A 24,601-nucleotide genomic window follows, 5' to 3' on the forward strand; every position below is an offset into this window, starting at 1 on the left:
GACTCAGTCTGTTAGCAGCGGTCGCAACATCAAAACGTCAGTTCATTAACAAATTTATTAATTTACACAACGTTAAGATGAAGTGAAAATATATTATCAATAATAAAACAAAAAAATTATAAATATTTGTATTTTGAATAACTTAAATTATAAAATACTAAAAAAAGTATACATTAAATAAATATTTTTTTTTTTTATAATTTACTTTTATACGTAATAAATAAGTATTCATATGTAAATGCTTTGTAACATCGGTTTTTCTAAATTGTGTCAATTTATATACAACTATCGTAATTTCGAATATGTTTATGGAAAAACCTTATTCATAATCTATTACACAGTAAGTATTTAAACAAAGATAATATATATACGTAGGCTATATTTCAGTAACAACTTTAGTTATAATTTATTTTCAGAGAATATGAAGTAATTTATACAGTAGAAACAAACATAATACTTAAAATATTTTAATGAGTAGCAACAGAATTAGTAATTAGGTCGTAAAATATATAATTTAGTACTTGAATTAAACATTTAAAAGGTTTATTAAGTAAATCTCTGGTTCAACCCCCAGGATGAATTTTAAAAATCCATTTTTAATGTTTTATATTTGTTTCCGTAATGTAAAATGATTTTTTATCAATCTGTTTCGCTATTCATTATCCTTTAGATCAGAGATATATTTAGCTCATATATATACATATAACTATAGGACAAATCTCAATAATTTTCATAAAGATTACAGTTGTATAAGAAATTAAATTCTTATTTAATGAATAAATTTCGTTTTCACTCAAATTAAAACAAACGGGATTATATAAAAGACTAAATATAAAAAAAATATTAGGTAATTTTTGTTTAATTCTTGTTAAAGGAGAACAACAAATTAGCTTGATTAAAAAAAAAAATATTTTTAAACAATATCAACTAATGGTCACAAGAAACAGAAAAAAATAATAGTTTAAAGAAATCTTTATCTAAACAATACGAAAAATCACCATTCACGAATAAATTGAATCAATAACCACAAAAACAATACTGTGCGTTAACATTATCAAAAGGATATTGTAAAAAAAATTTTTTTTGTAATTTTTTTGTGAAAAATAATACAGGAGAAACATAAATATTTAGATAATATTAAAATAAATGTTATCCAAGTGGGCGTGTAAAATGTTATCACGTAAACAAAAATTAAAATCAATCCTGCTAAAGAGTGAACTTTTTTAACGGTGCAAAAAAAACGTTCTGAACCGTATGCATTTTAGCGGATTTTAAAAAGTTTGTGGAAATCACTACTGCGCCCGTAAAAATTTTCTAAGGGGGTGTCAAGGAAACGGGAAATCAACTTTTCTTTACGTTTTTAAGTTGAACACCATTTTGCAATATTTAAATACATATGTATGTAATAAGAATTTTTCGTCCGCTCAACCAAACGCAAATCTTTACCGATTTTGACGAAAATTGGTTGGGTGTGAAGTAAACCTGTTGAGAATAGAGCCCTATTAATTTTCAAACGAATCAGTTCACATGAACCGGAGTTAGAGCCAATAAACAGAGATTTTGGATACATTTTCAACTTTATTTCGTTCTACTGGACGCAGTTTTTAACCAGTTTTGAAGAAACTTTATAGGATGGTATAGACCTAATAAAATTGAATCCTACTAATTTTCAAGTGAAACAGTTCAAATGAACCACAATTACAGGCAAAAAACTGGGTTTTAGGATACAATTTCAAGGTTTTCATGTTGTAACTTGAAGGGTGATATATTAGAAAGAAAAAAATTCGATTTTTGCGAGCACCATTAGGTGCGAGCTGGTTTCCCAGTGGTTCCAAAATATCAAGTTTGTAGCCCAAATCAGAGTTTTGCGAGCACTACCAGGTGCAAGGTAGTTTTGCAATAATCCAAAATATGATCTGATATGAAGGAAAGGGGTTGGTGTTCAAAAGATCAATTTTGAAGTTTTAGTAGTTTTGGGTCAATTTGAACCTTTTATTTTTTATGAGCACGGCTCCAAAACCAAACAAATTATGAGTAACAGTATCAAAGTGAATTGTTGGCAAATAGCAGTGTTATGCAATTGATGCAGTCACAACCCAACAACCATGTGAAAAGGAAGAAGAAAAAGAAACACAAATATACAAGTGTATATATAACGTATTATTGGAACAATACATAGTACCTCGCAGTATATATAAGAACACATGTTAATAACACAACATGAAATACAAAAAAAAACACCAAATGTAATATTGTTTTCACAAATCATTTCAGAAGTGCACCATCCTTTCTTTCTTAAGTAATACCGAAAATCCGCCCTTCTGATGTACTTACTGCGACACGAGTTTTTTTTAAAGTATTTTTTTGTTTGGAGTCATCAGCCGTTTGACTGATTTGATACTGTGTTTTTTTTTTTATTTAGTGCTTACCCTCTAACCTCAACATATTTACTAAATTATACATTCTCAACTATCTGATTCTGTATCCTAATTCTTCTTTTTTTCTACAGGTTTGTATATTTACATGTCTCTTTATCACTAGACTAATTAAACCTGGATATTTTAATTCATAGTTTGTTTCTTTACAAAACACTGATACAATATTATCAATATTATTATATTTACTTATATTTGCCTTAAAACCTATTCATTTCAAATTTTATTAACCACCTGATTTCAACATCCTATGTAAATATATATACATAAAAATATATCTAATCAGTTATAAAATAGCATACAAAACAGATAATAAAGTATTAAATAAATAAATTTATAAAAATAAATAAAAATTTTATACATATTAATAAAATAAAATGCAGAAAACAAAATAACATACTTTTTTACAATTAGAATTAAAAACTGTTACTAGGATCATTTATCCAGTATATAAAAACTGTAAAAACCTATTTTTGTATATCATATTGAAAAATAAATGCACTTTTTCTAAATTGGAACATATTACATTTTAAAGACTATTACTAAAACATAAGATTTTTTATACAGAAATATTATATTTTAATAATTAACAAAAGCTGGCAAATTTTCTTTCCTGGCTGCGCTGATCAAGTCATGATTACTAAAATAAGATTGAAGTATCAAAATTCCCAAATTTTGAATAAAAAACTGTTTGATTTTAGGGGCGTCCTTACTCTGTCGGGAAAATCTAGGAAAACTTTATTTATAAAGAAGCGATTCCTTACAAAAAAATAATTAATTTAAAAGGGGGCTGTTTAAAAATACTGAAAAAATAAAATATAGGCGAACTTTTATGAAAGTAATGAAAAACGTTTTTTTCTCATTCTGGGTCTGGAATATAATATAGGAGACAAAGATATTTTCATTTTAATAATATAATTTCTCTTTTATGGCATGGCGCATTATCGATAACAACCACTAATTGGTGGAGGGGGGGGAGACCAGGAATTAATTTTTCAGATGTCCACTTCATGAAATTGTTGTTGACGCTGTCGGGATAGTCATCGTTTTTTGAACTTGTTTTCTAAGTTAACATCGCGTTCGGAATGAACCGTATTTCTCTCTCCGCATTGATGAAAGTCATCCAATGGGTACTTAAATTCATGGTTTGTCCAAATAAACAATAGAATTTTTTTCTTCAATCATTATTATCAGTTTTACACCACTTAAACCCTAACTCTTTCAGGATAGCTGCTAATATAGTTCTAGAAACTATAAACTGAATATTTTTTTGCAGTTTTCCTGATTTATTTAATGTAGGCAGTTCATTATGTTATGCGTGAACTCGTTAACTGTTTATCTTACAACGCCTTGATCAAAATTATCTGATCCACAAACTGAATTTGAACGTTGTTTATACGTTTTTGAGGTGCTGAATGAGCATAAGCACGACAGCGATTTAAATTTAAAAAGATCCTACTGTTCTTTTCGGAGTTTTTGAACTTGTGATCTTGAAATCTCATAAGCTAAAGCTACAGCGGTTCTTTCTTCACATTTTTAAGTGCGTATTTAATGTTTGTCATCTTCTAATTTTCCTAATTATATAGTTTCTTTCTTCACAAAATCGTATACATTATTAACTATTTCACGAGCTTGACTACGGAGCTTTTTATTCTCTTTATAAACAACGCGTTTAATAAATATTATCTTAAATTTTTTCAGGGCCCCCACCCACCCACATCACCTATCCACCCACCTTCCGTTCATTATCTATTATCCTATTATAGAATAGGTTATGAAAGTTCCGGGAGAAATTCGTGATACACTCTCTACATAAAATGATTCCAAACTGCCCAGCAATCTCTTGGTAGATGATTCTATAGCCAAAAGTAAGAAGAAACGTTCATACAAACTTAGGTGAGAAAACTGTTCGTTGGCGAGTTTCGCCTCGCGAAACGTTTAATCCTGCTTTCTGCTCCCTCTGTGAAATAAAACGGTACTAAAATTCTTGGGGTATAAATCAAGGGGGGAAATTTGGTGCTTCCTTATGGATTTTGATCTAAGAAATTGAATTAAAGTGGCCCAAATCTCTATTTCACGTTTGGAGAAAAACGGGGTAAAGCACGAAAACGTTTTGTCGGAAAATACACATTTTTAGGTTTGGAATAAAATAACTTTGTTAATTTATAAATAAACAAATAAAAATATCTAGTTGAATTTGTAGAGAATTTAATTCTGAGGAAATTGATGTAAATAACGTCTATTAAAATTGAAAACAAATTTGAGAAGTTCAGCTTTGGGAAACAAAACACACAAACTGGATCGGAAAAGAGATACGATTTTAAACAGAACAATTTTCAGCAATATTTGAACAACATAATGTAAATGAAAATAAGTAGAAAACTTATCGAAACGAGAAAAAAATTAATAATAAATAATCTTAAAAATTAAAATCAAATACTTTTTGGTTTTTTCCTAAAAATTATTAAATATCAAAATGGTTACTCGATAAAGCTGCAAACATTTCTACAAAGTAGTTGCTCAATGTGGCCGCCATTCTATTCAATGCACAATTCAGCTCGGCGAATCTATGCTAGCGGGGCACGTCTAATAGCATCATTATTATTCCTAATAGTAGCTCTAGCTTCTATTACACGATGTCTTAATTCTTCTTGTGTGCCAATACGAGCGGACTAGAGTAACGACTTCATCCAACCCCCAAAGGAAAAATTCGGCTGGCGTGAGATCGGGAGATCGAGCTGGCCACTTTACTGGTCCGTTTCGACCAATCCATTGCTTACTAAATGATTCATCACATCATGACAATAGTGAGCAAGTGCACCATCATTGAAAAATCACATCTGCAAATGGAATATCTTCCAAGAGTTCCATCAGATTTGTTTGCAGAAAATGCGAGTACTGCTCTCGATTGAGCCGTGGCGATAAGAAAAAATGGGCCATGAGATTATCACCAAGAAGACCACACCACACATTAAACGAAAAAATGCGTTGGAAATGACTTGTATCAGTTTTATGGGGATTTCCTTCTCCCTAAGTGGAGTGTTTTGATAATTTACAATGTCATGTCTTGTAAAACAGAATTCATCAAATTTAGAATATTATTTAGGAAATCAGGATGATGTTCACATTTTCTAATTAACCATCAACAGGATTTCCTCTGTTTGCCAAAATCAGGTGGTAACAACTCTTGTACACGTGTTGTATGGAATGTGTATAATTGTTGCTCCCGTAACGTTTGCCACACACTTGATTGCGAAATATGAAAATGACGTGACAACCTCCTGGTGCTTGAGGTGGAAGATAATTGTACCTCACTGCTTCTTCAGCGTTGGTGTTTCTCACAAAACGTTCATGACCAGCATCGAATTGTGGTTTAAGCATATCTGTTTCTTGAACTCGTCTCTTCAAAGCCTCAAATGTTTTACGATCTGGTACTCTTCTATCTGTATTTTCCCAATATTTACGCACAGTAGCCAATCCGTTTTTATTTACTTTACCATAAGTTAAGCTCTCCAAATGAAAGTAAATTTGTGGTATTACCCATTTTGAATGAGTGACCGAACAATAACAGCACAAACACCCCTAAAATGAATATTCAAATAATAAATTTAATTGTTGATCAGCTGTTATTGCCAACCTATGAAAAAATAAAAAATGTTAATATATTTTAGAAGGATGCCTTTCAAATTTATTTTTATAATTTTTAGCATTTCTATGTAAATTGTTCTGGTTAAAATCGTATCACTTTTTCAATCCAGTTTGTGTGTTTTGTTTCTAATTAATATTTAACTTCTAAAGTTCGTGTTTAATTTAAAATGCCATTTACATCAATTTATTCAGGATTAAATTATCTACAATGTTAACTATGAATTTTTAATTATTTGCTGGTAAATCAACAAAGTTATTTTATTCCAAACCTAAAAAGTGTATTTTCCGACAAAACTTTATCGTGTTTTACCCAGTTTTTCTTAAAAACCTAAGTGATATAGAGATCTTGGAACACTTTTTATATATTCTCTTAGGTTAAAAACCATAAGGCAGCACTAAATTTACCCCTCGATTTTGTACCTCAAGCATTTAGTACGATTTAACTTCACAGATGGAGCAGAAAGTAGGGCTAAATGTTTTACGAGCCGAAACTAGTTAACGAACGTTTTCTGACCTATGTTTATATGAACTTTTTTTCTTACTTTTGGCTATAGAATCATCTACCGAGATATTGCCGAGAAATTTTGAATATATATATACAGGTGTATCACGAAGTTTTCCCGGAACTTTCATAACCTATTCTACTAGTGAAAATAAAGGAAAATGTTCATTAAAACATATGTCCTAAAATGCTTCGTTTGTGAGGTGAGGCAACTGAAAGTTTTCGCTAGGATTTCAGCTATCCCGGTAAAATGAGGTCGTACTGAAAGTTTAAGGACGTAAATTAAAGGACAGAATTAGTGAGTTTATAGTTTTGACCTAAAAGAATCGAATAAAATAGGTCCCAGAATCGTATCTGCAATAGTTTTTTGAGATATCGGATGAAAACCAATAAATTGGGGTAAAAAACCATGCTTTTTTATGTTTGACGTACAATAACTTTGTTAAATGGGTAATAAATACATAAAAGTTTTAAACAAAACTTGTAGAGAATTTAATTCTAAACAAGTGGTGTAAGATAAATTGAATAAAACAAAAAAAGGTTAAAAACTGGAATTTTATTTACTACATATGTCAAAAAAGTACTTATGTAATGTAAATAAAAACCTACTTATTTTTTGGTGAAGTGAAAATTTTTAAAAAGAAACTAAAAATTACACAGCTGAAAAATAAAAATAAATATAAATAAAAATTACTTGGATAACAATTTTTTTATTAAAGACAGAAAAACAACAAATTATTTGAAAAAATATTATTTCAAAGTTGGCAATAAAATAACAACAGCTGATGAACAATTTGCAATACTGTATTAGTGTTCAAATCATTCTGTAAGGTACATCTAGTATATCGGGTAGTATGAATTTCAGTGTCGTTAATGAAGGTTTTCTGTTAATTTTCATTTGAACGTGATCGGTTTGTCATTGAAGTAATGCCGTACTTATCTACAACAGAGGAATATGCTGATATGGTATTTATTTTGGGTGTGTGTGGCAATGTTACAGCTGCTGTAGTAGAATATGAATACGTTTTCCAAATTGCAGGATTCCAGATCCCAAAACAATTTGCGCGACTTTTCGCAATTTTCGGGAAACAGGTTCACTACCTAGTATTCGTACAGCTATGAACGATCTGTCCAACAAGACGCTGTTATTGATGAAATTATTATCGATGCAGTTCAGCGCAGTCCAGGCGTCACTACAAGACGTCTTTCTAAGTGGATCAGAGTTTCAGTGGTTTGGAGGATACTTAAACAAAACAAGTTATCCTTACTATAAAACAGCCAGTTCAACATCTACACCCAGAAGACGGTCCCACTGGCGGAATAGAAATCGACAACTCTACAAGTATTTTTGTTTACCGACTAGCCAAATTTCACTCGAGATGGCGTCAATAACTTTAGCAATGAGCATACATGGGCAGAAGTAAATCCTCATGAAACGATGGAAAGCAATTTTCAACACTGATTTAGCGTCTGTGTATGGGATCTCCAAAACCAAGGACCATTTTCATGCAGTCTAATCTTTATAATTTAGATTTTTTATCGGCTTTAAGTTAAAAATAAATTTTAAGTGAAAGGATAATCTTTTATTTCTTCCAAAAAGCAGCATCAGAACGGCGTTCTGGTACCACTGCACTCATGAACTCGTCAACATTTATTTGCCTGGACGGATCAAGGAAAAGTGCGGTAAAATATTTATTACAGAAGTGCTACAAAATAAATAAATGATTACATAATTTAAAAAAAATCAAGTTGTTAATGTTCATGTAATTAATTAAACATAACAATAAATACATGAAATAGTAATTAATACTTACATGCGGATACTAAATAATTGATAAAAAAAAATTATTTGATCACATTGAACAAAGTTGTAAAAATTCAGAGTTTTTAAAAACATTTTTTAATGTTATTTAAAAATCTATAGAATAATATTGTTGGTGTAAAGGAAAAATCTTTTTTTAAATTTTTTATTAAATTAAAAAAAAATCCTTTTTTAATTTTTTTTTTAAGATAAACTGATGGGAAAATCTTTTAAATAGACTTAATTTATAAAAAAAAAATCACAACAGAAGAAAAATAAGACCTTTTACCAAACATCAAAGAATACTGTGGTGTTGAGGTATAAGAAAACTGCTGTCTGGTTTCATAAAAGTAAATACTTTTTTTTAATAATAATAAATCACAATTTTTTTTTTCGCAACAGTTGCTTATAGGCACATTCAAAATTTATCAGATTTAACACATAATATGCTGCTGTATTATGTGAAATAGATCTGTTGTCTTGTTTGATGGAAGAGGGAATAGTTTCATTTTTTTTATAAATGCATAACCAAGAAAAGTAAAATAATCATAGATATGGACAGATGGAAAAGTTGAAATTTTTAACTTATTAAATATATGTTGATATGGTCCATATATAAGGAAATCAAATCAAGGACAGTTCATTTTTCTAATCTATTTGCTCTGACATATTAAAGACGCTCACGATATAGTATTGCATTTCAGTTAGGAATATACATAGGCATAATAAATATTTAATAATGATGATGTTCTTAGTATATTATTAATCAAAGGATAAACAATATGGTAATCAGTTTTATCATAAAACAAAACATCCAGAAATTTCAGAAATACTACTGGTAATTTTGAATTCTATAAAAGATTAGGAAGCTCTAATTTACCTGATGCACTTCAGTTATTATGCAGATGCTAGAAAGGAAACAAGAGTCAGTTTCACACAGATAACACCAAAAAGGCATTGCTATTCAGGTCCTGGCACCCTTACCATGGAGAATCTAACACTGTCAGATCTAAACACACAGAACTGATAAAAGAGAAAAAAGAATAGAGGAGAAACAAAGCCAATCTACCCTGAAAGGAAGTGCAGTATTAGACAAACAACCTCATCAGAAAAAAGTTCATGCTCTCTCCAAAAAGCAGGCAAAATACTTCAGAAGATTAAGGTATTTTTATTCGGATATAAACAACACATCACTGACTAATGGAACATTTTTCATTGATCAGCTTAAATATGGGAATAATAAAAATGTATTTACCTCCAGAAATTAATGAACACCTGATAACAAAGATTTTTTAAAAGAACTACTTCACTAATCCCTGCAAATATTTGGCTTAAGAAAGTATCCAACTGAACTCAGTTTTAACACGGGTGTAATGCGAATACCATTACACTACTATCATCAATGATACCAAGTGAAGCATGATTAGAAGCTCATTGTAATATGAATATGGATTATCAGTATAAAGTTGCATATTCATCCAGTGAATGATTTTTATGAAAGTCTAACTTAGAAATATCTAATAATAAATGTACTAATTTCAAAAGTAATTGATATCTACTCTGATTATTTAAAAATACAACTAGGATAAGAAACAACATAGGTTTGAGCATTTGAAACTTTAGATATCAAGAAATTTAAAGAGAACCGATTTTTTTTCAGACTCAAGTACATATATTTTTAACCAGTCATATGCAGTTTTTGTGCCAATGAAATTCAATGGCACAAATGCCATTGAATTGCATTTGGTCAATGGCATTGTCAAATTCTCTGAAGAAGTGAGAAATAATTTTAACTTCTGCTTAATGGTTGTAACAAAACAAAATTTGCGCTTCATAAATGTAGCTAAAAATAGTTTTCTGATCAAAACAATATTTTTCTCAACACTTTTCACTAACTATAAATTTCATAACTCATTATTACTTTTTAAAAAAAATTAATAATTGTCAGCATGATGCTAGACCAATGGAATAAAGATAGATTATGAGCATGAATATAGAGATAACAGTTGCGTAGGCTGCATTGATAGCATATAAAAGTCATGATAACATTAAAAAAAATGCGAGGGATATCTCTAAAGTACAGACCGCTGGCAAATTTTTCTCCTTAAGGTTGGCGAGCCTATATTGTTATTGGCCACGCTAGTAATGTACACACTGCATTGTTGTCTGTAAGTTGTCGAGTTGTAGTATCTTACATTACGTGTGAGTTAAGTTATAAAATGAATAGGAAAATCGATGTTGCCGCCGACTGTGAAATAAGTGGATTCATACGTTTTCTAAACCATCAAAACGTTGAGGTGAAATTCATAGGCGGTTGGTTGCTATGTACGGTGACAATGTAATGAATGAAAGAAATGACCAAAAATGGTGTGAACGGTTTAGAAATAACAGAATTAATGTGCATGATGAACGTTCGTGGAGGCCCTCGATATTCACAGAGGATTTGTTGAAACGCGTCGATGATGAAATCAGAAAAGATCGTCGCTCAATGATTTCCGACCTGGCCTTTCTTTTTCCTGATGTTTCAAAAGCTGTTATCGGTCGCACTGTTCATGACCATTTAGGTTTGTGCACGTTGGGAGCCGCACGTCTTACCGGAACGTCACAAAACATCCAACTGAGATCTGCTTCGCAATTTTTGATACTATACATAGAAAAAGGTGATGAGTTCCTTAATTCAATTGTTACCGGCGATAAAACATGGATTTCTTATTACACGCCAGACAGAAAACGGCAGTCAATTGAATGGCGTCATCCTCAATCACCAAACAACCGACAAAGGTCAAGCCACAGCCATTTGGACGCAAACTGTGCCCACAGTCTTTTGGGATTGGTTTGGCATAATGCTGATTGATTTCATGTCACGTGGAACAACTATAAATACAGAAGCCTACTGCGAAACTACGTAAGTTACGGCGTGTCATTCAAAATCGTCGACGTGGGCGGCTGACTGTCGGCGTCGTCCTGCTGTTCGATAATGCACGTTTACATGTTGCGGGTCCGACTCGTGATTTACTAGGATGGGAAATTTTTGATCACCCACCAAAAAGCCCGGACTTACCTCCTTCTGATTATCATTTGTTTGTGAAATTGAACGAATTTTGGAGTGGTAAGCAAATCGGGGGACGATGAACTTAAAAATGCTGTTAATCAGTGGCTAAATGGACTGGCGGCAGAAGAATACGACGAGAATATATTGAAGCTGGTATATCGCTACAATAAATGTCTTAATTCATGTGGCAATTATATAGAGAAGTAGTATAAGGTATGTGGTTTAAGAGAAATAATGAATATTTATGAATTTTTCAGAATAATTTTTTTTACAATGAAACGGTCTTTACTTTAGAGATAACCTCTCGTAAATAGATAACAGTTGTTAATTTAAATGTTACTAACAGCAATCTAATATCCCTCTTCATAGTTTATTCTTTCTCTCCCCATCTGATCTGTCTGATTAGACCATTAAATGATAGTCCCATTTATTACAGCAAAAGTAGTTTATTACAAAAGTATTGTAATTCAATCTGCACATATTTTTTTCTTATATGTTCTAAATTGGGTAAATTTACAAAAACTATTAAAAAATGTTTGCTAATAATATACCCCCAATAATGTTTCTTTAACAAACATGGATATCATATCCAATACATATCTTCATAAGCTTTCACTGTTCACATATTTTTGCAAAGGTGGTTAAAATATAATTAAAGCTGAAATAATATAATTGTAATTTTTTATAAAATTTGGATGTAGATATCATGAACTTGTGTTGATGGGTGTACATTCATGAATATATCATAATTTATATATATTAAATTTACAATTTTTTAGAGCATTAATGAAGCTACAAGATTAATTTTAATGTAAAATGGTTTGTTATCCTTTCACAAGTAAAATATTTCATGAGTGCAAAATAAATAAAAATCTATTTATTCCACCAGTTTTATTTAAAACAGCAGATGTGAAATGTTAGAACTATGTAAACTGTTACATATTTCAATAATAGCTACTAAATAGAGACTTTCTCTACCACCTGGTATTTTGAGTTATAAATATTTTGTAGTTCACCAAGACATTTATACACAGCAATATTATTACAACTTCCATAAAAAAATGATTAAAGTTAATATCAATGTTAATTTTTATTAACTTAGAATTCATTTAAATACCTTTCTGTTGAATGAATTAAACAGATTTTTTAATTAAACATCTATAAGTGATAATTAAATCTACAATGTTAACTGTAATACTTCCTTAATTGAGAATAAAATGAACAAAACCAATTACTTATATACTCACTCATCCATTTTTTTTTTGCTTTTTGTGAAACACCCAAAATAAGTTAAATATGCAAGGAATATATATTTATGTGTGTATTACAAAAAATCTTTCTGAAACACAGAACACAATTAATTAGACACTATAAAATTGAAATATTAAAATAAATAAGAACAAAATACAAATAAAATAAATAAATAATTCATCCAGATCAGTACATCAAGGTAAAATATTGATCTGAGTAGCTGTGTAAATCCAGAATTAATAATAATAAATAAAAGTAATTAAAATCCAAATTAATAGTTAAAATTAGCAAATAACAAATAAATTAACAATTAATATAATCCACCTTACCAGCACGTTGATATATTCTCTAGATCTTTCGGCTTACTTGGAAACCATCATCAGGAGTTAAAATTAATACACTTAAAATCAAAAGTTTAAAAAATCATAGTTAAAATCTAAAATCAATCATGACTGTCTGATCACACTAGTATACTTAAAACACAGTATACTAGTAGTATCAGCAGTGGATTATATTAATTGTTAATTTATTTATTTAACATATTAGTGGAACAATGTTTGAGAAATTAACAAATAACAATAAAGCAAATAAATGAAGATACAGTGTTTATGTTAGAAGCTGTAACTGTAATAGTTGTATGTGATCTGACATGAGTCACAAGTCACTACAGAAAATGGCATAGGCAATTTGAAGAATAACACACACTGCATGCTTAACTTACTAAGAAGAAGAGAAATGAAGTGGTTTCCAGGTGTCTTTTTTAATGAATCAAGTATGCAGATGAATATTAGTTTGCCAAGCTGTTGAAACGCAACTGAAATTCAGCCCTAAAAGTGAAAGCCTTTACTTTTTATTCAACTCACAGATGTAAAGTGGATATCATTACTCTCAGAGAAAGCAATTATAATGCCACTTGTACCTCAGATGTTTTACATGCACCACAGTCATTAGACAGTGAAGCCAAAAAAGTCACAAGTACAGATTGAAAAAATTCCCATTCAGGGAATCGAGAAGGAAGAGATATGTTAGAAAAGGAGAGTGTTGCACAAGCAACACTGGAGCCCCCAAAAGTGTGTAGGCCTCTAAAAAAGAGGGCAAGCACTTTAGCTGCCGTCTCTAAAACCCTTTAGTGAGGAGTGCATCAAGTATTGGTTCTGATGCAGTCCTCACCCACACCATCTGATGCTGGCAGCAAAACATTCTCTGTGATTTACTGCAGAAGATAGAAAATTCCATCTTCAAGTTCTCAAACACCCTGGAATCAGAGGTGGAGGCTGTGAGGAGGATGAAAAAAAACAAAAAAGAATGACCTAAGAGTGAACCTAAGCAATAGAAAATAAAGATATAGACAATTTTATGAGATTTTTTACACATTTAATGTAAGGATGAGTTTTCTAATAACTGTATGACTTCACACCCGTTCTAATAGATTTGACAGCATTTCTTTAGAAATTGACAGTCGTTTTTAAGTGTCAAGTTATGACAACTCATTTTATTTATTTTTTTACAACACTCATAATGTATTTACAATACTTGTATATTTTTGAATGTGCAACTTTAGCTAAAAGAAGAAATCACTTATTCTTAAAAAAATTAACAACATCCATCTCAAAAAAAAGCAGTTTTTGTTCAACTTAGCACAATACTCGTATATCTTCTTGTGAAGAAGAGCCTTATTTTATTTGTATTGTTATTTTTAATAAATTTCTTAATCACTTAAAAGATCTTTCCACCAACTTATATAACATATAATTTATAACTTAAAATAAAATTAAAAAGATTTTTTAAAAAAAATAATATTACTGTGCTGATTATTTTTGAAATAAAATAAATTAAAATTAATATTAAAAAAAGGTTTTTTCTGCATCTTTGTTTACATCTAAAAATAGTATGTGATCAAATAATTTTTTTAATTATTTATTTAGTATCTGCATGTAATTAATATACTATTATTTCATTATTAATTATTTTGAATTAATGTTTGTTAAATGACATTAACCACTTGTATATTTTACTTAATAAAATCTGGGTAAAAGCGTTTTTTATTTAATATAAATTGTGTATTATGTGATACTGCTCTGATCAAAGTTTTAAAATAGTTTCCCTTGATCCAAGTAGGCAAGTACAGGGCAACTCCTTTGCTTACCTAAGGAACAGCATATTTGTCTATTCCTGATGTAACTGTATAATTTATTATTGCCTACCAATAAGTATATATATATATATATATATATATATATAAAACTTTATATATATTTTTATATTATTTATATATATATATATATATATATATGTATTTATAAAATTTATTCATTGGACTATTTTTTTTAATTCCGTATATTCAAATACTAAATAATTTATATTAAATTTTATATAGAATTCCAAGTATTTTTTTTTATTTTTAAATTCATATTCTCTGACTAATTTCTACAGGAAGTTTTTTGTGTTAATCTCATAAATCTCACACATTATTTTTACATACAATTATATAAATATTAAATTGTAGATGAGCAATTTACTTTTTTTTTCATCTTTTATGACTGCATTCACTTTAGTCAGTCCTTTATCCAAGTCTCTTTAAAGGGACATTTGGGCCTCCTGGCCCTCCCTGTGCTTTTTCATACATTCTGATCTCTGTGCCCTTTTTGGTGTTGAAAATGTTTGTGTTTTTCTTTTTTGTGAGTGTGAAGCAAGTGTTTTTATCCTTGATTTTTTCGTTTAATTTTATCTTGTCTGTGGTGTCTTCTGGTGTAAGGTTAATTTCCTTCAGATCCTCTCTGCATCCTGTCTTGGTGTTTTTCAAATCAAGATTATACTGTACCAGCTGTTTCAGACGTCTCTAATCTTGCAACCTCATGATGTGCTCAAAGAAACCTAGTCTCCTCTTACATATGGTATCAGTGATGGGTTCTAACTCTTTGTGCATGATTTTGTTGGGCGTGATCCACCACTGCCCATCTTTCTGATACTTTTTATTGATGAAAATTGTTCCAATTTTTCTTTCAATTTTCTAGAGTCTATCAGTTTTTGATTGTTCATTCAGGTGGAACAGTGTTCTGCTGCATATGTAGCTTCTGGTTTTATAACTGTGTTGTAGTGTCTTATTTTTGTACTTATGGATAAACATTTTTTATTGCAGGTGTATCAAATTAATTTTTGTGCTTTAGCTAGTTTGTTTGTTCTTCCTTGAATTGAGTTTTTTAATTTAGGTTATTTGTTATTATTTCTCTGAGGTATTTAAATTGGGTTATTATTCTGACTTTATTACCATTTATGTTTACTGCTTATAATTGTGATGCTTTGGGGGCATAATTTCTGTCTTTTAGAATGATATTTTGAGGCCAATTTTATTTGCAATGTTTTGAAGTTCTAATATCTGTGTTTTATCTTCATCGATATCATTTGCTAGCAGTGCCAAGTTGTTGGCAAAACCAAGGCAGTTTGTTTTGACTTTTTGACCTATTTTTATTTTTGGGGGGAATTTTGTGAGCCATTACCATTTCTAGAGTGTAGTTAAATAGTAGCATTGAGAGTCCATCCCCTTGGCATAGCCCTGTTTTGATTTCAAATGGTGGAGAGTTCATCTCTCGAATTCACTTTTAACTTAGTGTTTGTGAGGGTCAGTTGTATCATGTTTATTAATTTGGGATGTAGTCTTAGAATCGAGGTATCTTGGAATTTTTAGTTGGGATTCTCTGTGGACGCAATGTATGCTTTCTTAAAATCTACAAACGTTATCACCATGTCTCTACTTCTTTTTCTGTTGTAATCCATTATTAGCTTGAGACTCATGATCTGATGTGGATAGCTCCTCCAGGGTCTGAAACTTCCCTGGTATTCTCCTAGTTCTATCTCTAGTTGTAAACCAATCCTGTTGAGGATGATTTGTGAAAGAATTTTGTATGTTGTGTCCATGTGTGAGATTTCCCTGTAGTTGTTAGTCTATTTTGTCCACTTTTTTGTGTAGTGGTTAGAAGGCTGTCATCCAGTATTTTGGTAGTTCTTTGATCCAGATGTGGACGAGCTGTTGATGAAGGGCAATTTTTGCTAGTCTTCCTGCATGTTTCTAGATCTCTATAAAGGACTGATCTTCTCCGGCCACTTTGTAATTTTTCATCTCACCTAGTGCTTGGTAGACTTCTTTTATTATGGGAGGGTTGATGTTTTCTGGTGGTGTTGATATTGGGTTGCTGGTGTTGAAGATTAGGAATTTTGTCAGTCCTTTGCAATTTAAGAGTGTGTTGAAATATGTAGCTAGGATTTCTGTGTTGTCTTTATTGTTATGGACCAGATTACAGTTTTCATCCTTCATTAGTAGGGTTGGGGATTTGTATTTTATAGTGGTTTTGAGGTAGTCTCTCGACTGCATTTGGTGGAATTTTTATTCTATTGATTTCATTGTATCTTTATGATGCTATCTTTTTATTTTTCTTAAGGTTATGGTGGATTCTTTTCTCTTTACTAGATTTTAGAAGGATATTTCTGATTTTTGGAATTGATGTAATAGCCTTACTTGATGTCTCGCCACTGTTTTTTTGCAATTGCTGTTCAACCATTGTTGCTTTTTATGGGATTTTATTGGGACCAGTTCTTCTGAAATTTATTTAACGTCTTTGAGTTTATCCGTGATTGTTATTTTTTCAGTTGCATTTTGATAATTTTCATTCTAGATCAGTTAGGTAGGGTCTATTTTTCTTTTAGTTTTAAGGGCTTGGTTTTGTTGCCTCCATTGGGAAGTGAATTTAATTTTAATTATGACTATGTAGTGATCTGAGCCTGTGTCTACTCCTCAGAGGGCTTTTACATTATAGACCTCTTTGTGGTGCTGTTTGTCCATGTAGACATGATTTAGTTGCCAATCTCCTTTAGTGTAGTCAGGATGTTTCCAGGTTTTGACTTTTAAAGGTTTTCTCTTGAAATATATGGATTTCAAGATTAGGTTGTGGTTTCTACAGAGATTGATGAGTCTCTGTTCATTTTCATTTGTTCTCTTCTGGGCAGCCTATTTTCTAATGATGTCACAGTATCTTCTTTTCTCTGAGCATTGAAGTCTCAGATTACTTGTTTAACATGATTTTTGCAGATGTTATTTGTGGTCTGGTCGAGTAGATCCCAGAACTTTTCTCTTTCTTTATGGTCTTTTAGAACTTGTTTTTATTATCAGTGGCATTTATTATGGCGTAGATTTTATTAGATCACTTTTAGGGTGAGTGTTGATATTCTTGGGAATTGTGACCTGAATTTTTGTACAGTTTATTATTTTGTGGGAGAACAAAATCTTTCCAAACTGTGGGACACTTTTCATCACTTTCTTCCCAGGTATACCTTTGTAGAGCTTATATCCTTGAAATTTCACGGCATCCTGATTGGTGTTTTTTATTTCCTGCAATCCCATGATGAGAATTTTGTGTTGGTCCATTAGGTCAGTTATTATTTTTAGTTTAACAGTCTGCATGAGTGAGTTTACCTCATGTGTAGAAATGTAGGTGATTTGCTTCGATTTGATTTTGTATTGTTCTTGTTCATGTGTGCGATGTCAGGGCATTCCAATGCTTCCAATCACATGTTATCTTCTAAGTGGCAGCCTACCATATCTGAGTGCTGCCTTCTCTGAACTCTGGTGTTACTTGGTTCAACCAGTGGAGTATTCCTTAAAGACCTTTGATGGCTGACTGTCAAAGGATCACCTGTGGTGGGACTAGGTCCCAAGTTACAACCCTAGATGTGATCTACTGAGGTGATAGTGGGATATAACTTGATGGTAGATGAAGTTGTGAAGTTTGTTTAGATTCTGTTCACTGGACAAATTTCTCCTATTTGTTCCAGATATATCCAAACGCACCTCGTGGAGGCTCAATCTAACTTTTGGTAAAGTTGTTATTTTGGAGAAAAATAAAAAATATCCGATCCTAAACATTACATCCGATTTAAGTTCATTTTGACCTTATGGTGTAAAATATTCAGTTTTTATTATTGGATTATTTGGTGAATAATCAAAAATGAAAAAGGAAGAATCATATGGGAAAAAGAAAGATAACATGAAAAAATGTATGACATGAAGGAAGAAAATGTTAAGAACAAGGGAAGAATAAAAGGGTTAAGAGAAGATGATAAATATAAAGAGGATGAAAACGTTAAAACCAAGGAAAGAAAAAAAAAGATTGAGAGGATGATGAATATAAAGGAGAGAAAATTTGAAAACTAGAGAACGTGTACACAAATTAAGATGAGCAAAATTATATCAAACCAAAGATTAAATGATTGGCAACAAAAACAAATAAACAAAATGATGATCAACTCTGACTTAGGGAAAATATTGTCCAGCAATATCAGGGGAGTAATGAACTAAAAGATAAGAATTTTTTGCAATTTATTAAAGATCGGGCATGTATGCCTCAGTGTATGTTGTTCTTGTGAGGATCTATTTTTCAGTCATTTTGTAGTTAACTTTAATGTAGATAAAATTAAACAGAAATTAAACTAGAAAATCCAAAAAATAAAAATAAAAAAATTAATTAAAAAAAAAGGAGATGAAGTCTGATTTGAACCGACATGCCCCTTCCCTTGTAAGATCCAAATATTTCATTAATTAAAATTTTATTTGGCTATAACTCTGGAACCAATGAAAATGAGTACCACTTATATCACTAAAAAGCTTTCAATGAGGGCTTATTAATGCAGTTAATAAGCCCTTGGAAAAAGTCCAAAATCCAAATTTTCTGGGATTTTGGGCCTTTTTAGACACTTTTGGTTCAGTCGATTATAATCAAAAGGGGAGGTGCAAAACTACACGCTACAACAGTCCTACATCCAAAATTTCAATATCCTATGGCTAATCGTTTTTGAGTTATGTGAGGTACGTACATACATATGAACATACGTACAGACATCAAGCCAAAACTTGTCAAAATGGATTTAGGAATGGTCAATGGATATTCCTTTGAAATCTGAAATTTTTCACGATCTTACTTTACTTTGTACAAGGAAGTAAAAAAACAATCCCTACAGTAGTTATTTTAATACGGCGTTTATAAAAAATGTAATTAATCACATATAATATCACGAATGCTGCACTGTTCTTGGTCAATTTGGTTTAACAACTTAAGAGTTGCTATTGATAATAATAATTATTCATGTATAATTTAATTTTCATATAATTGTGTATATAAAATGGGTGAAATTTATGTAAATATTAAGTAAAATACTTCCTGATGATGGCAACTGTTGAACCTAATTGGAGAAAATAAATTGCACAAGAAAAAAACAAAAAATTTACTTCTAATTAATTCATCTAAAATTTAATAAAAATTATTTAAAATTTGAATATGTGTATGCATATATTTTTGTTACTGTTTAAGTATTAATAATACAAACATATTATTTCTGTTTCAGGTTTATAAATGTATTTAGTATAAAATTTTACTTTTTCTAGAAGAGAAACAACTTTTAGAATAATCAAATATTTTAAACAAGATGGCACCTACAACAAAAAGTTATGAAACTGGATTAAATAAAACATCAACAGTTGAAATACTAACAGAATTAGTATTAAATGGTACATCAGAATCAATAGTAAATCGTACAACAGAAATATTATGTCCACCATATGAGAAAAATCAAACACGTTTACATGAATTTCAAATAATAAAAGCAATTGTACTCGCCATCGTTACAATATTTATAATGGTATCACTTTGTAGAATGATATTCCAATTATTTGTACAGTATTCAGGAAAACATGACGATGGTTGAATTTTATATATTTAATTTAAAAAACATTAAATTGTTGTAAAATAAGTTAGTTTACTTAATATTTAAATGTAATATTATATAACTATATAATAATGTTTATATTAAAAAAAAACAAGCCATAAAAAACAAAATAAGTGAACTTAGAAAAAAAACAGAAAATATTTAATAAAATGTAACATTAGTTTTTTTTATTTATTTGGTATTTGCTTTCAACTACCTTTTTAGACACAATATTTTTTAATATTCCAATAAATTTGTTAAAAAGAGATATTTTTATTGTGGAATTTGACATTACACATCACATTTTGATTTTTAACAAAATGATTGGTTTCTACTGCAGAAGAAAGTTTTACATTACAGAAATAAATAGTCAAAAGAATTTATGCTTGACATAAGAAAAATACAAGCCTTACAACTAGTGGGTAAATAAAACGTTTTCTATAGAGTCTACCAGTTTAAAAATATATCAGTTTTTATGTAAATTTATTTATTATACATAAAAACAAAGTTGTTATAAGAAATGTATTAAAAAATTATTAAGTTATTGCTTAAAATAAAATGTACTTTCTTCTCTCTTTTTAATAATAAAAAACCAATGTATTCAATTTATAAAAAAAACTATTTAGGTAAAGAAACAATTTACACAATTCTCTTCGATAATTTAATAAGCTGTAATACCTACTTCACTTGTTAGTTAAGTGAACTAAATATTTTTTTAACTTTTACAGGATTCATTGATTTAACTTTTTTTACGTTCGGACTGCCAGTAAAAATATTACCAACTAAATCAACGCCAGATTACAATGTAACATTTTATTAAAATTTAGCAAATATACCTACCTTACTACATTAGAATTGACATCCTGAAGAATCAGAGAAAAAAATGCCATTACAATTAGATTTTCACCTTAAATAATTTATATAACTTAATTTTAATTATGTAATTCCTTAAAAATAAAATCAAGTGACTCAGCAGCTACAACTAACATCATGGGTATCTGTTCTCAGCCAGGTTTCTTGTATCATGTCCATTTCATTTCTCTCATATTTCCAGCTAAATTTTTGATTCTGATAGTTCTCATTTCCTTTTAATCATCTGTAATTTTTACTTTTTTTGTCTCGTCTTCTTTGTACCTTTTAATGAGTAATTAATTAAAAGGTAGAAAAAATAATAATTCCGAATAATAGGATTCACATATGGCCACTGCTATAAATCATTTATTACATGGATTATCAGGCTAGGTAAGGAATATTTACAGAAAGAGAAGTAACAGTCCACCAGACATATAGTTTTTGAGTGCAGGCAATGTGTTTTAATTCACATAATAGGGAGTTCATATTGGCTTCTCTGGAGGAAAAAAGCTGATTGTATCCATTAGATGTAACAGTACAAAAAAGCAAGATTCCACTAAGTTACTAGTCTCTAAAAACCATGCTCATTTTTTATTTCTATGATTACATATTTTAATGATTTTATGCTGAATGTTTTTATAGTTTTAATGTATGTATATTTGACTTGATCATACACTAATAATAATATCTCAATCATTTAAATTCATGCAAACTAAACCAAATATCAAATTAGGTTTTATGTTTTTAAGAATTTTATAACTTTCCAATTTAAAATAACAAGTTATAAGAAATACATTTTACTTTTATAATCATTGTTAACACAAAAATACAATAATTCAAAATATTTCTTCAAAACATTGGCTTAAACAACCCATCTCCACTCTTCATTCCAACAAGTTTGTTTTTTATTTTAGATTATTCTGATTATGCATCTACTTTCATTTCTTCATTTTTCTTTCTGAATGTTTAATTTTTTTCAGTCTCTTATGCCCATATGTTAAATGCAACCTTTCTTTGTGTGTCTCTTTTAGTACCTGTGTTCACATCCAAACAGAAGCACTCTGAAAAATAACATTTCACAAGAAATTTTTGTCTTACTCTGACTGAATCTTTCTACTGAATGTTTCTGTTCAAGCTTTTAAGTCATTTTCAGTTTGGCAATTATTTGTTAACATGCTTTTTAAGTATCTACCCTGTTTTACTTGTTCATTCTATCCTTTGTTTCTATAGACTCTTACAGTGTATCATCATTGGGTCCTATCTCCATTAATTAGTGCTTTCTACAACATACTCATACTATACTTAGCCATAATGTCATAGAATGATTTCCTAAAACATTCTGGGAAGTAAATAAAAATAATAATAGTCAAGATAAACTATAATGTTCTATTCAATCAAAGGAAACAATAATTTTTTGAATTTAATCAAATAGTAAACTTACATACTTACTCCTTTTATCCAAATGATTCACTTCAATACATAGATAATACTGTATTGAACTGTATGCTTCAATGTTCTTTTTTTAACAAAAATCATGAAAGTTCTATCAGGAGTCCTAAAAGCTCTGAATGAGAGAGAGAGAGAAGAGAAGGAACTTTTTTATTATAAATTTTTCCTTGTTAAAACAAGGGAATAGTGGTCATAAAACAACTTTATGGCCACTAAGCGTTTTTTTTTTGTGGTTAAGAATATTTCTTTTATTAAATTAATTGTGTTAATAAACCTAAGGTTTTTTCACCCTAGAAAAACGTCAAAAATACTATTGTTAAATTTATCCAGATTTCTGATGTGAATATTCCAAGTTCCTCATTTATTCAATATTTTTGCACCTTCCTACATAATTTTTTCCCTAGACCAGAAGATACTTAATCCTTAGTGTCCCCTTTTTCTCTTAGTAAGAGTGCATCCAAAGCAAAAGGATAAATTATGTTGGATCTTCTCATATAGAAGATATATACAGCACAATGTTATTCAGGAAGTTATTCATTAACATTGTCGGTACTCCAAAATAGATATATATGTTCATTAACATACTGACCAATGTGTTAATAAAATTTAATATTACATGAAATATAAACCACCAAAACGCAGTAATTAGATAAGTTAAACTTATCAAATTAATTTCCAATAATAGATTTCCACAGTATCCCATATCTTCAGTTGGTAATGAATTATGTAACTACATTAAAATATAATCTTTTAATTATTTCTCATTTTGCTGTTCAGTACTACGTACATAACACAATTCAAAATTTCAAAACAGAAAAAAATATAGAGTAAAATGACAAATTATTAAAAGAATATATTTTAATGAGCTACAGAGTACCTACCAATTGAAGATTCAGGATATCATGAAAATCAATTCTGGAAATGAATATGACTAATTATCTAATTACTGTGTTTTGGGAGATTACAATCATACTACCTAAATTTTTCTTTGCCATATTTTATAGGGAGTTTTACATAGGTACGTAAAGGTAATGTAATAATAAAAAGCAATGATAATAATCAATAAAGCTGCTAAATTTATCACCTCAAACAAATATGCACATTAAAAAGATATTATTTCATTAAACAGAAAACACAGTACAATCTATTTATAAGTAGTTTATGCTGCATGTAAGTAGCATAACAATTACAGAAATATTTTTATTTGAAAAAACAAGTTAATAAATAGAATAATGGAAATTTAAACTAATTAGTAACCTACTAACATAAAAGATGCAATATAAACTATTTAAAGCCTAGTAGTTTGCTTTCCATTATGACAGCTGAATAAACAAACAAACAAAATGTAAAAAATCAAAGTCTGGTATAACATAAAACAAACCACTTCTAGTTGTAGTATATATTAATAGAAAAATAAGCCAGAAGATAAATACACAGTTGGCAATATAACAAGTAAAATTACTTCAGATTTTAACATCTGGCAATAGATCTATAAACTAAACATCTGGCATTATTTACAAACATTGTTTTTCCTTTAATTTATCACTTTCCTTATCTTTTATAATAATTATGTTTATCATTAATAGTATATTTTGTTTTTCATTAAAGTTAATTTTCTGTATGACCTAAAAGACTGAACGACCTAAAAGATTTATTAATAAGAAAATACTGATAAGTTTTAATTGAAAATTACTTACACTTTTAAAACGATAATAGTTTTAGTATACCATCATTTTTCTGTTTTTGTTTACAACTTATAAACACTTTTTTTTTTAATACATGTTTATGTATGTATATTGAGAGAGAGTGAAAGAGAGCACTGATTACATCAAAAAATTAATAGTTGAAAGTGCATATGG

General features: G+C 29.7%; 1 protein-coding gene across 1 annotated transcript in view; it reads right to left on the minus strand.

Annotated features, from left to right (window-relative positions):
* The window catches only part of LOC142323836 (copper homeostasis protein cutC homolog), a 69,972-nt gene that overhangs the window by 20,987 nt on the left and 24,384 nt on the right, over window positions 1-24,601 (minus strand). The window contains exon 2 of the mRNA XM_075364108.1: window positions 12,686-12,777. Within this exon, the coding sequence (XP_075220223.1) occupies window positions 12,686-12,693 (8 nt within the window). The 5' untranslated portion in view covers window positions 12,694-12,777. The remainder of the gene's footprint in view (window positions 1-12,685; window positions 12,778-24,601) is intronic.

Source organism: Lycorma delicatula, chromosome 4, assembly GCF_047948215.1.
Source record: "Lycorma delicatula isolate Av1 chromosome 4, ASM4794821v1, whole genome shotgun sequence".
Classification (NCBI taxonomy): Eukaryota; Metazoa; Arthropoda; class Insecta; order Hemiptera; family Fulgoridae; genus Lycorma; species Lycorma delicatula.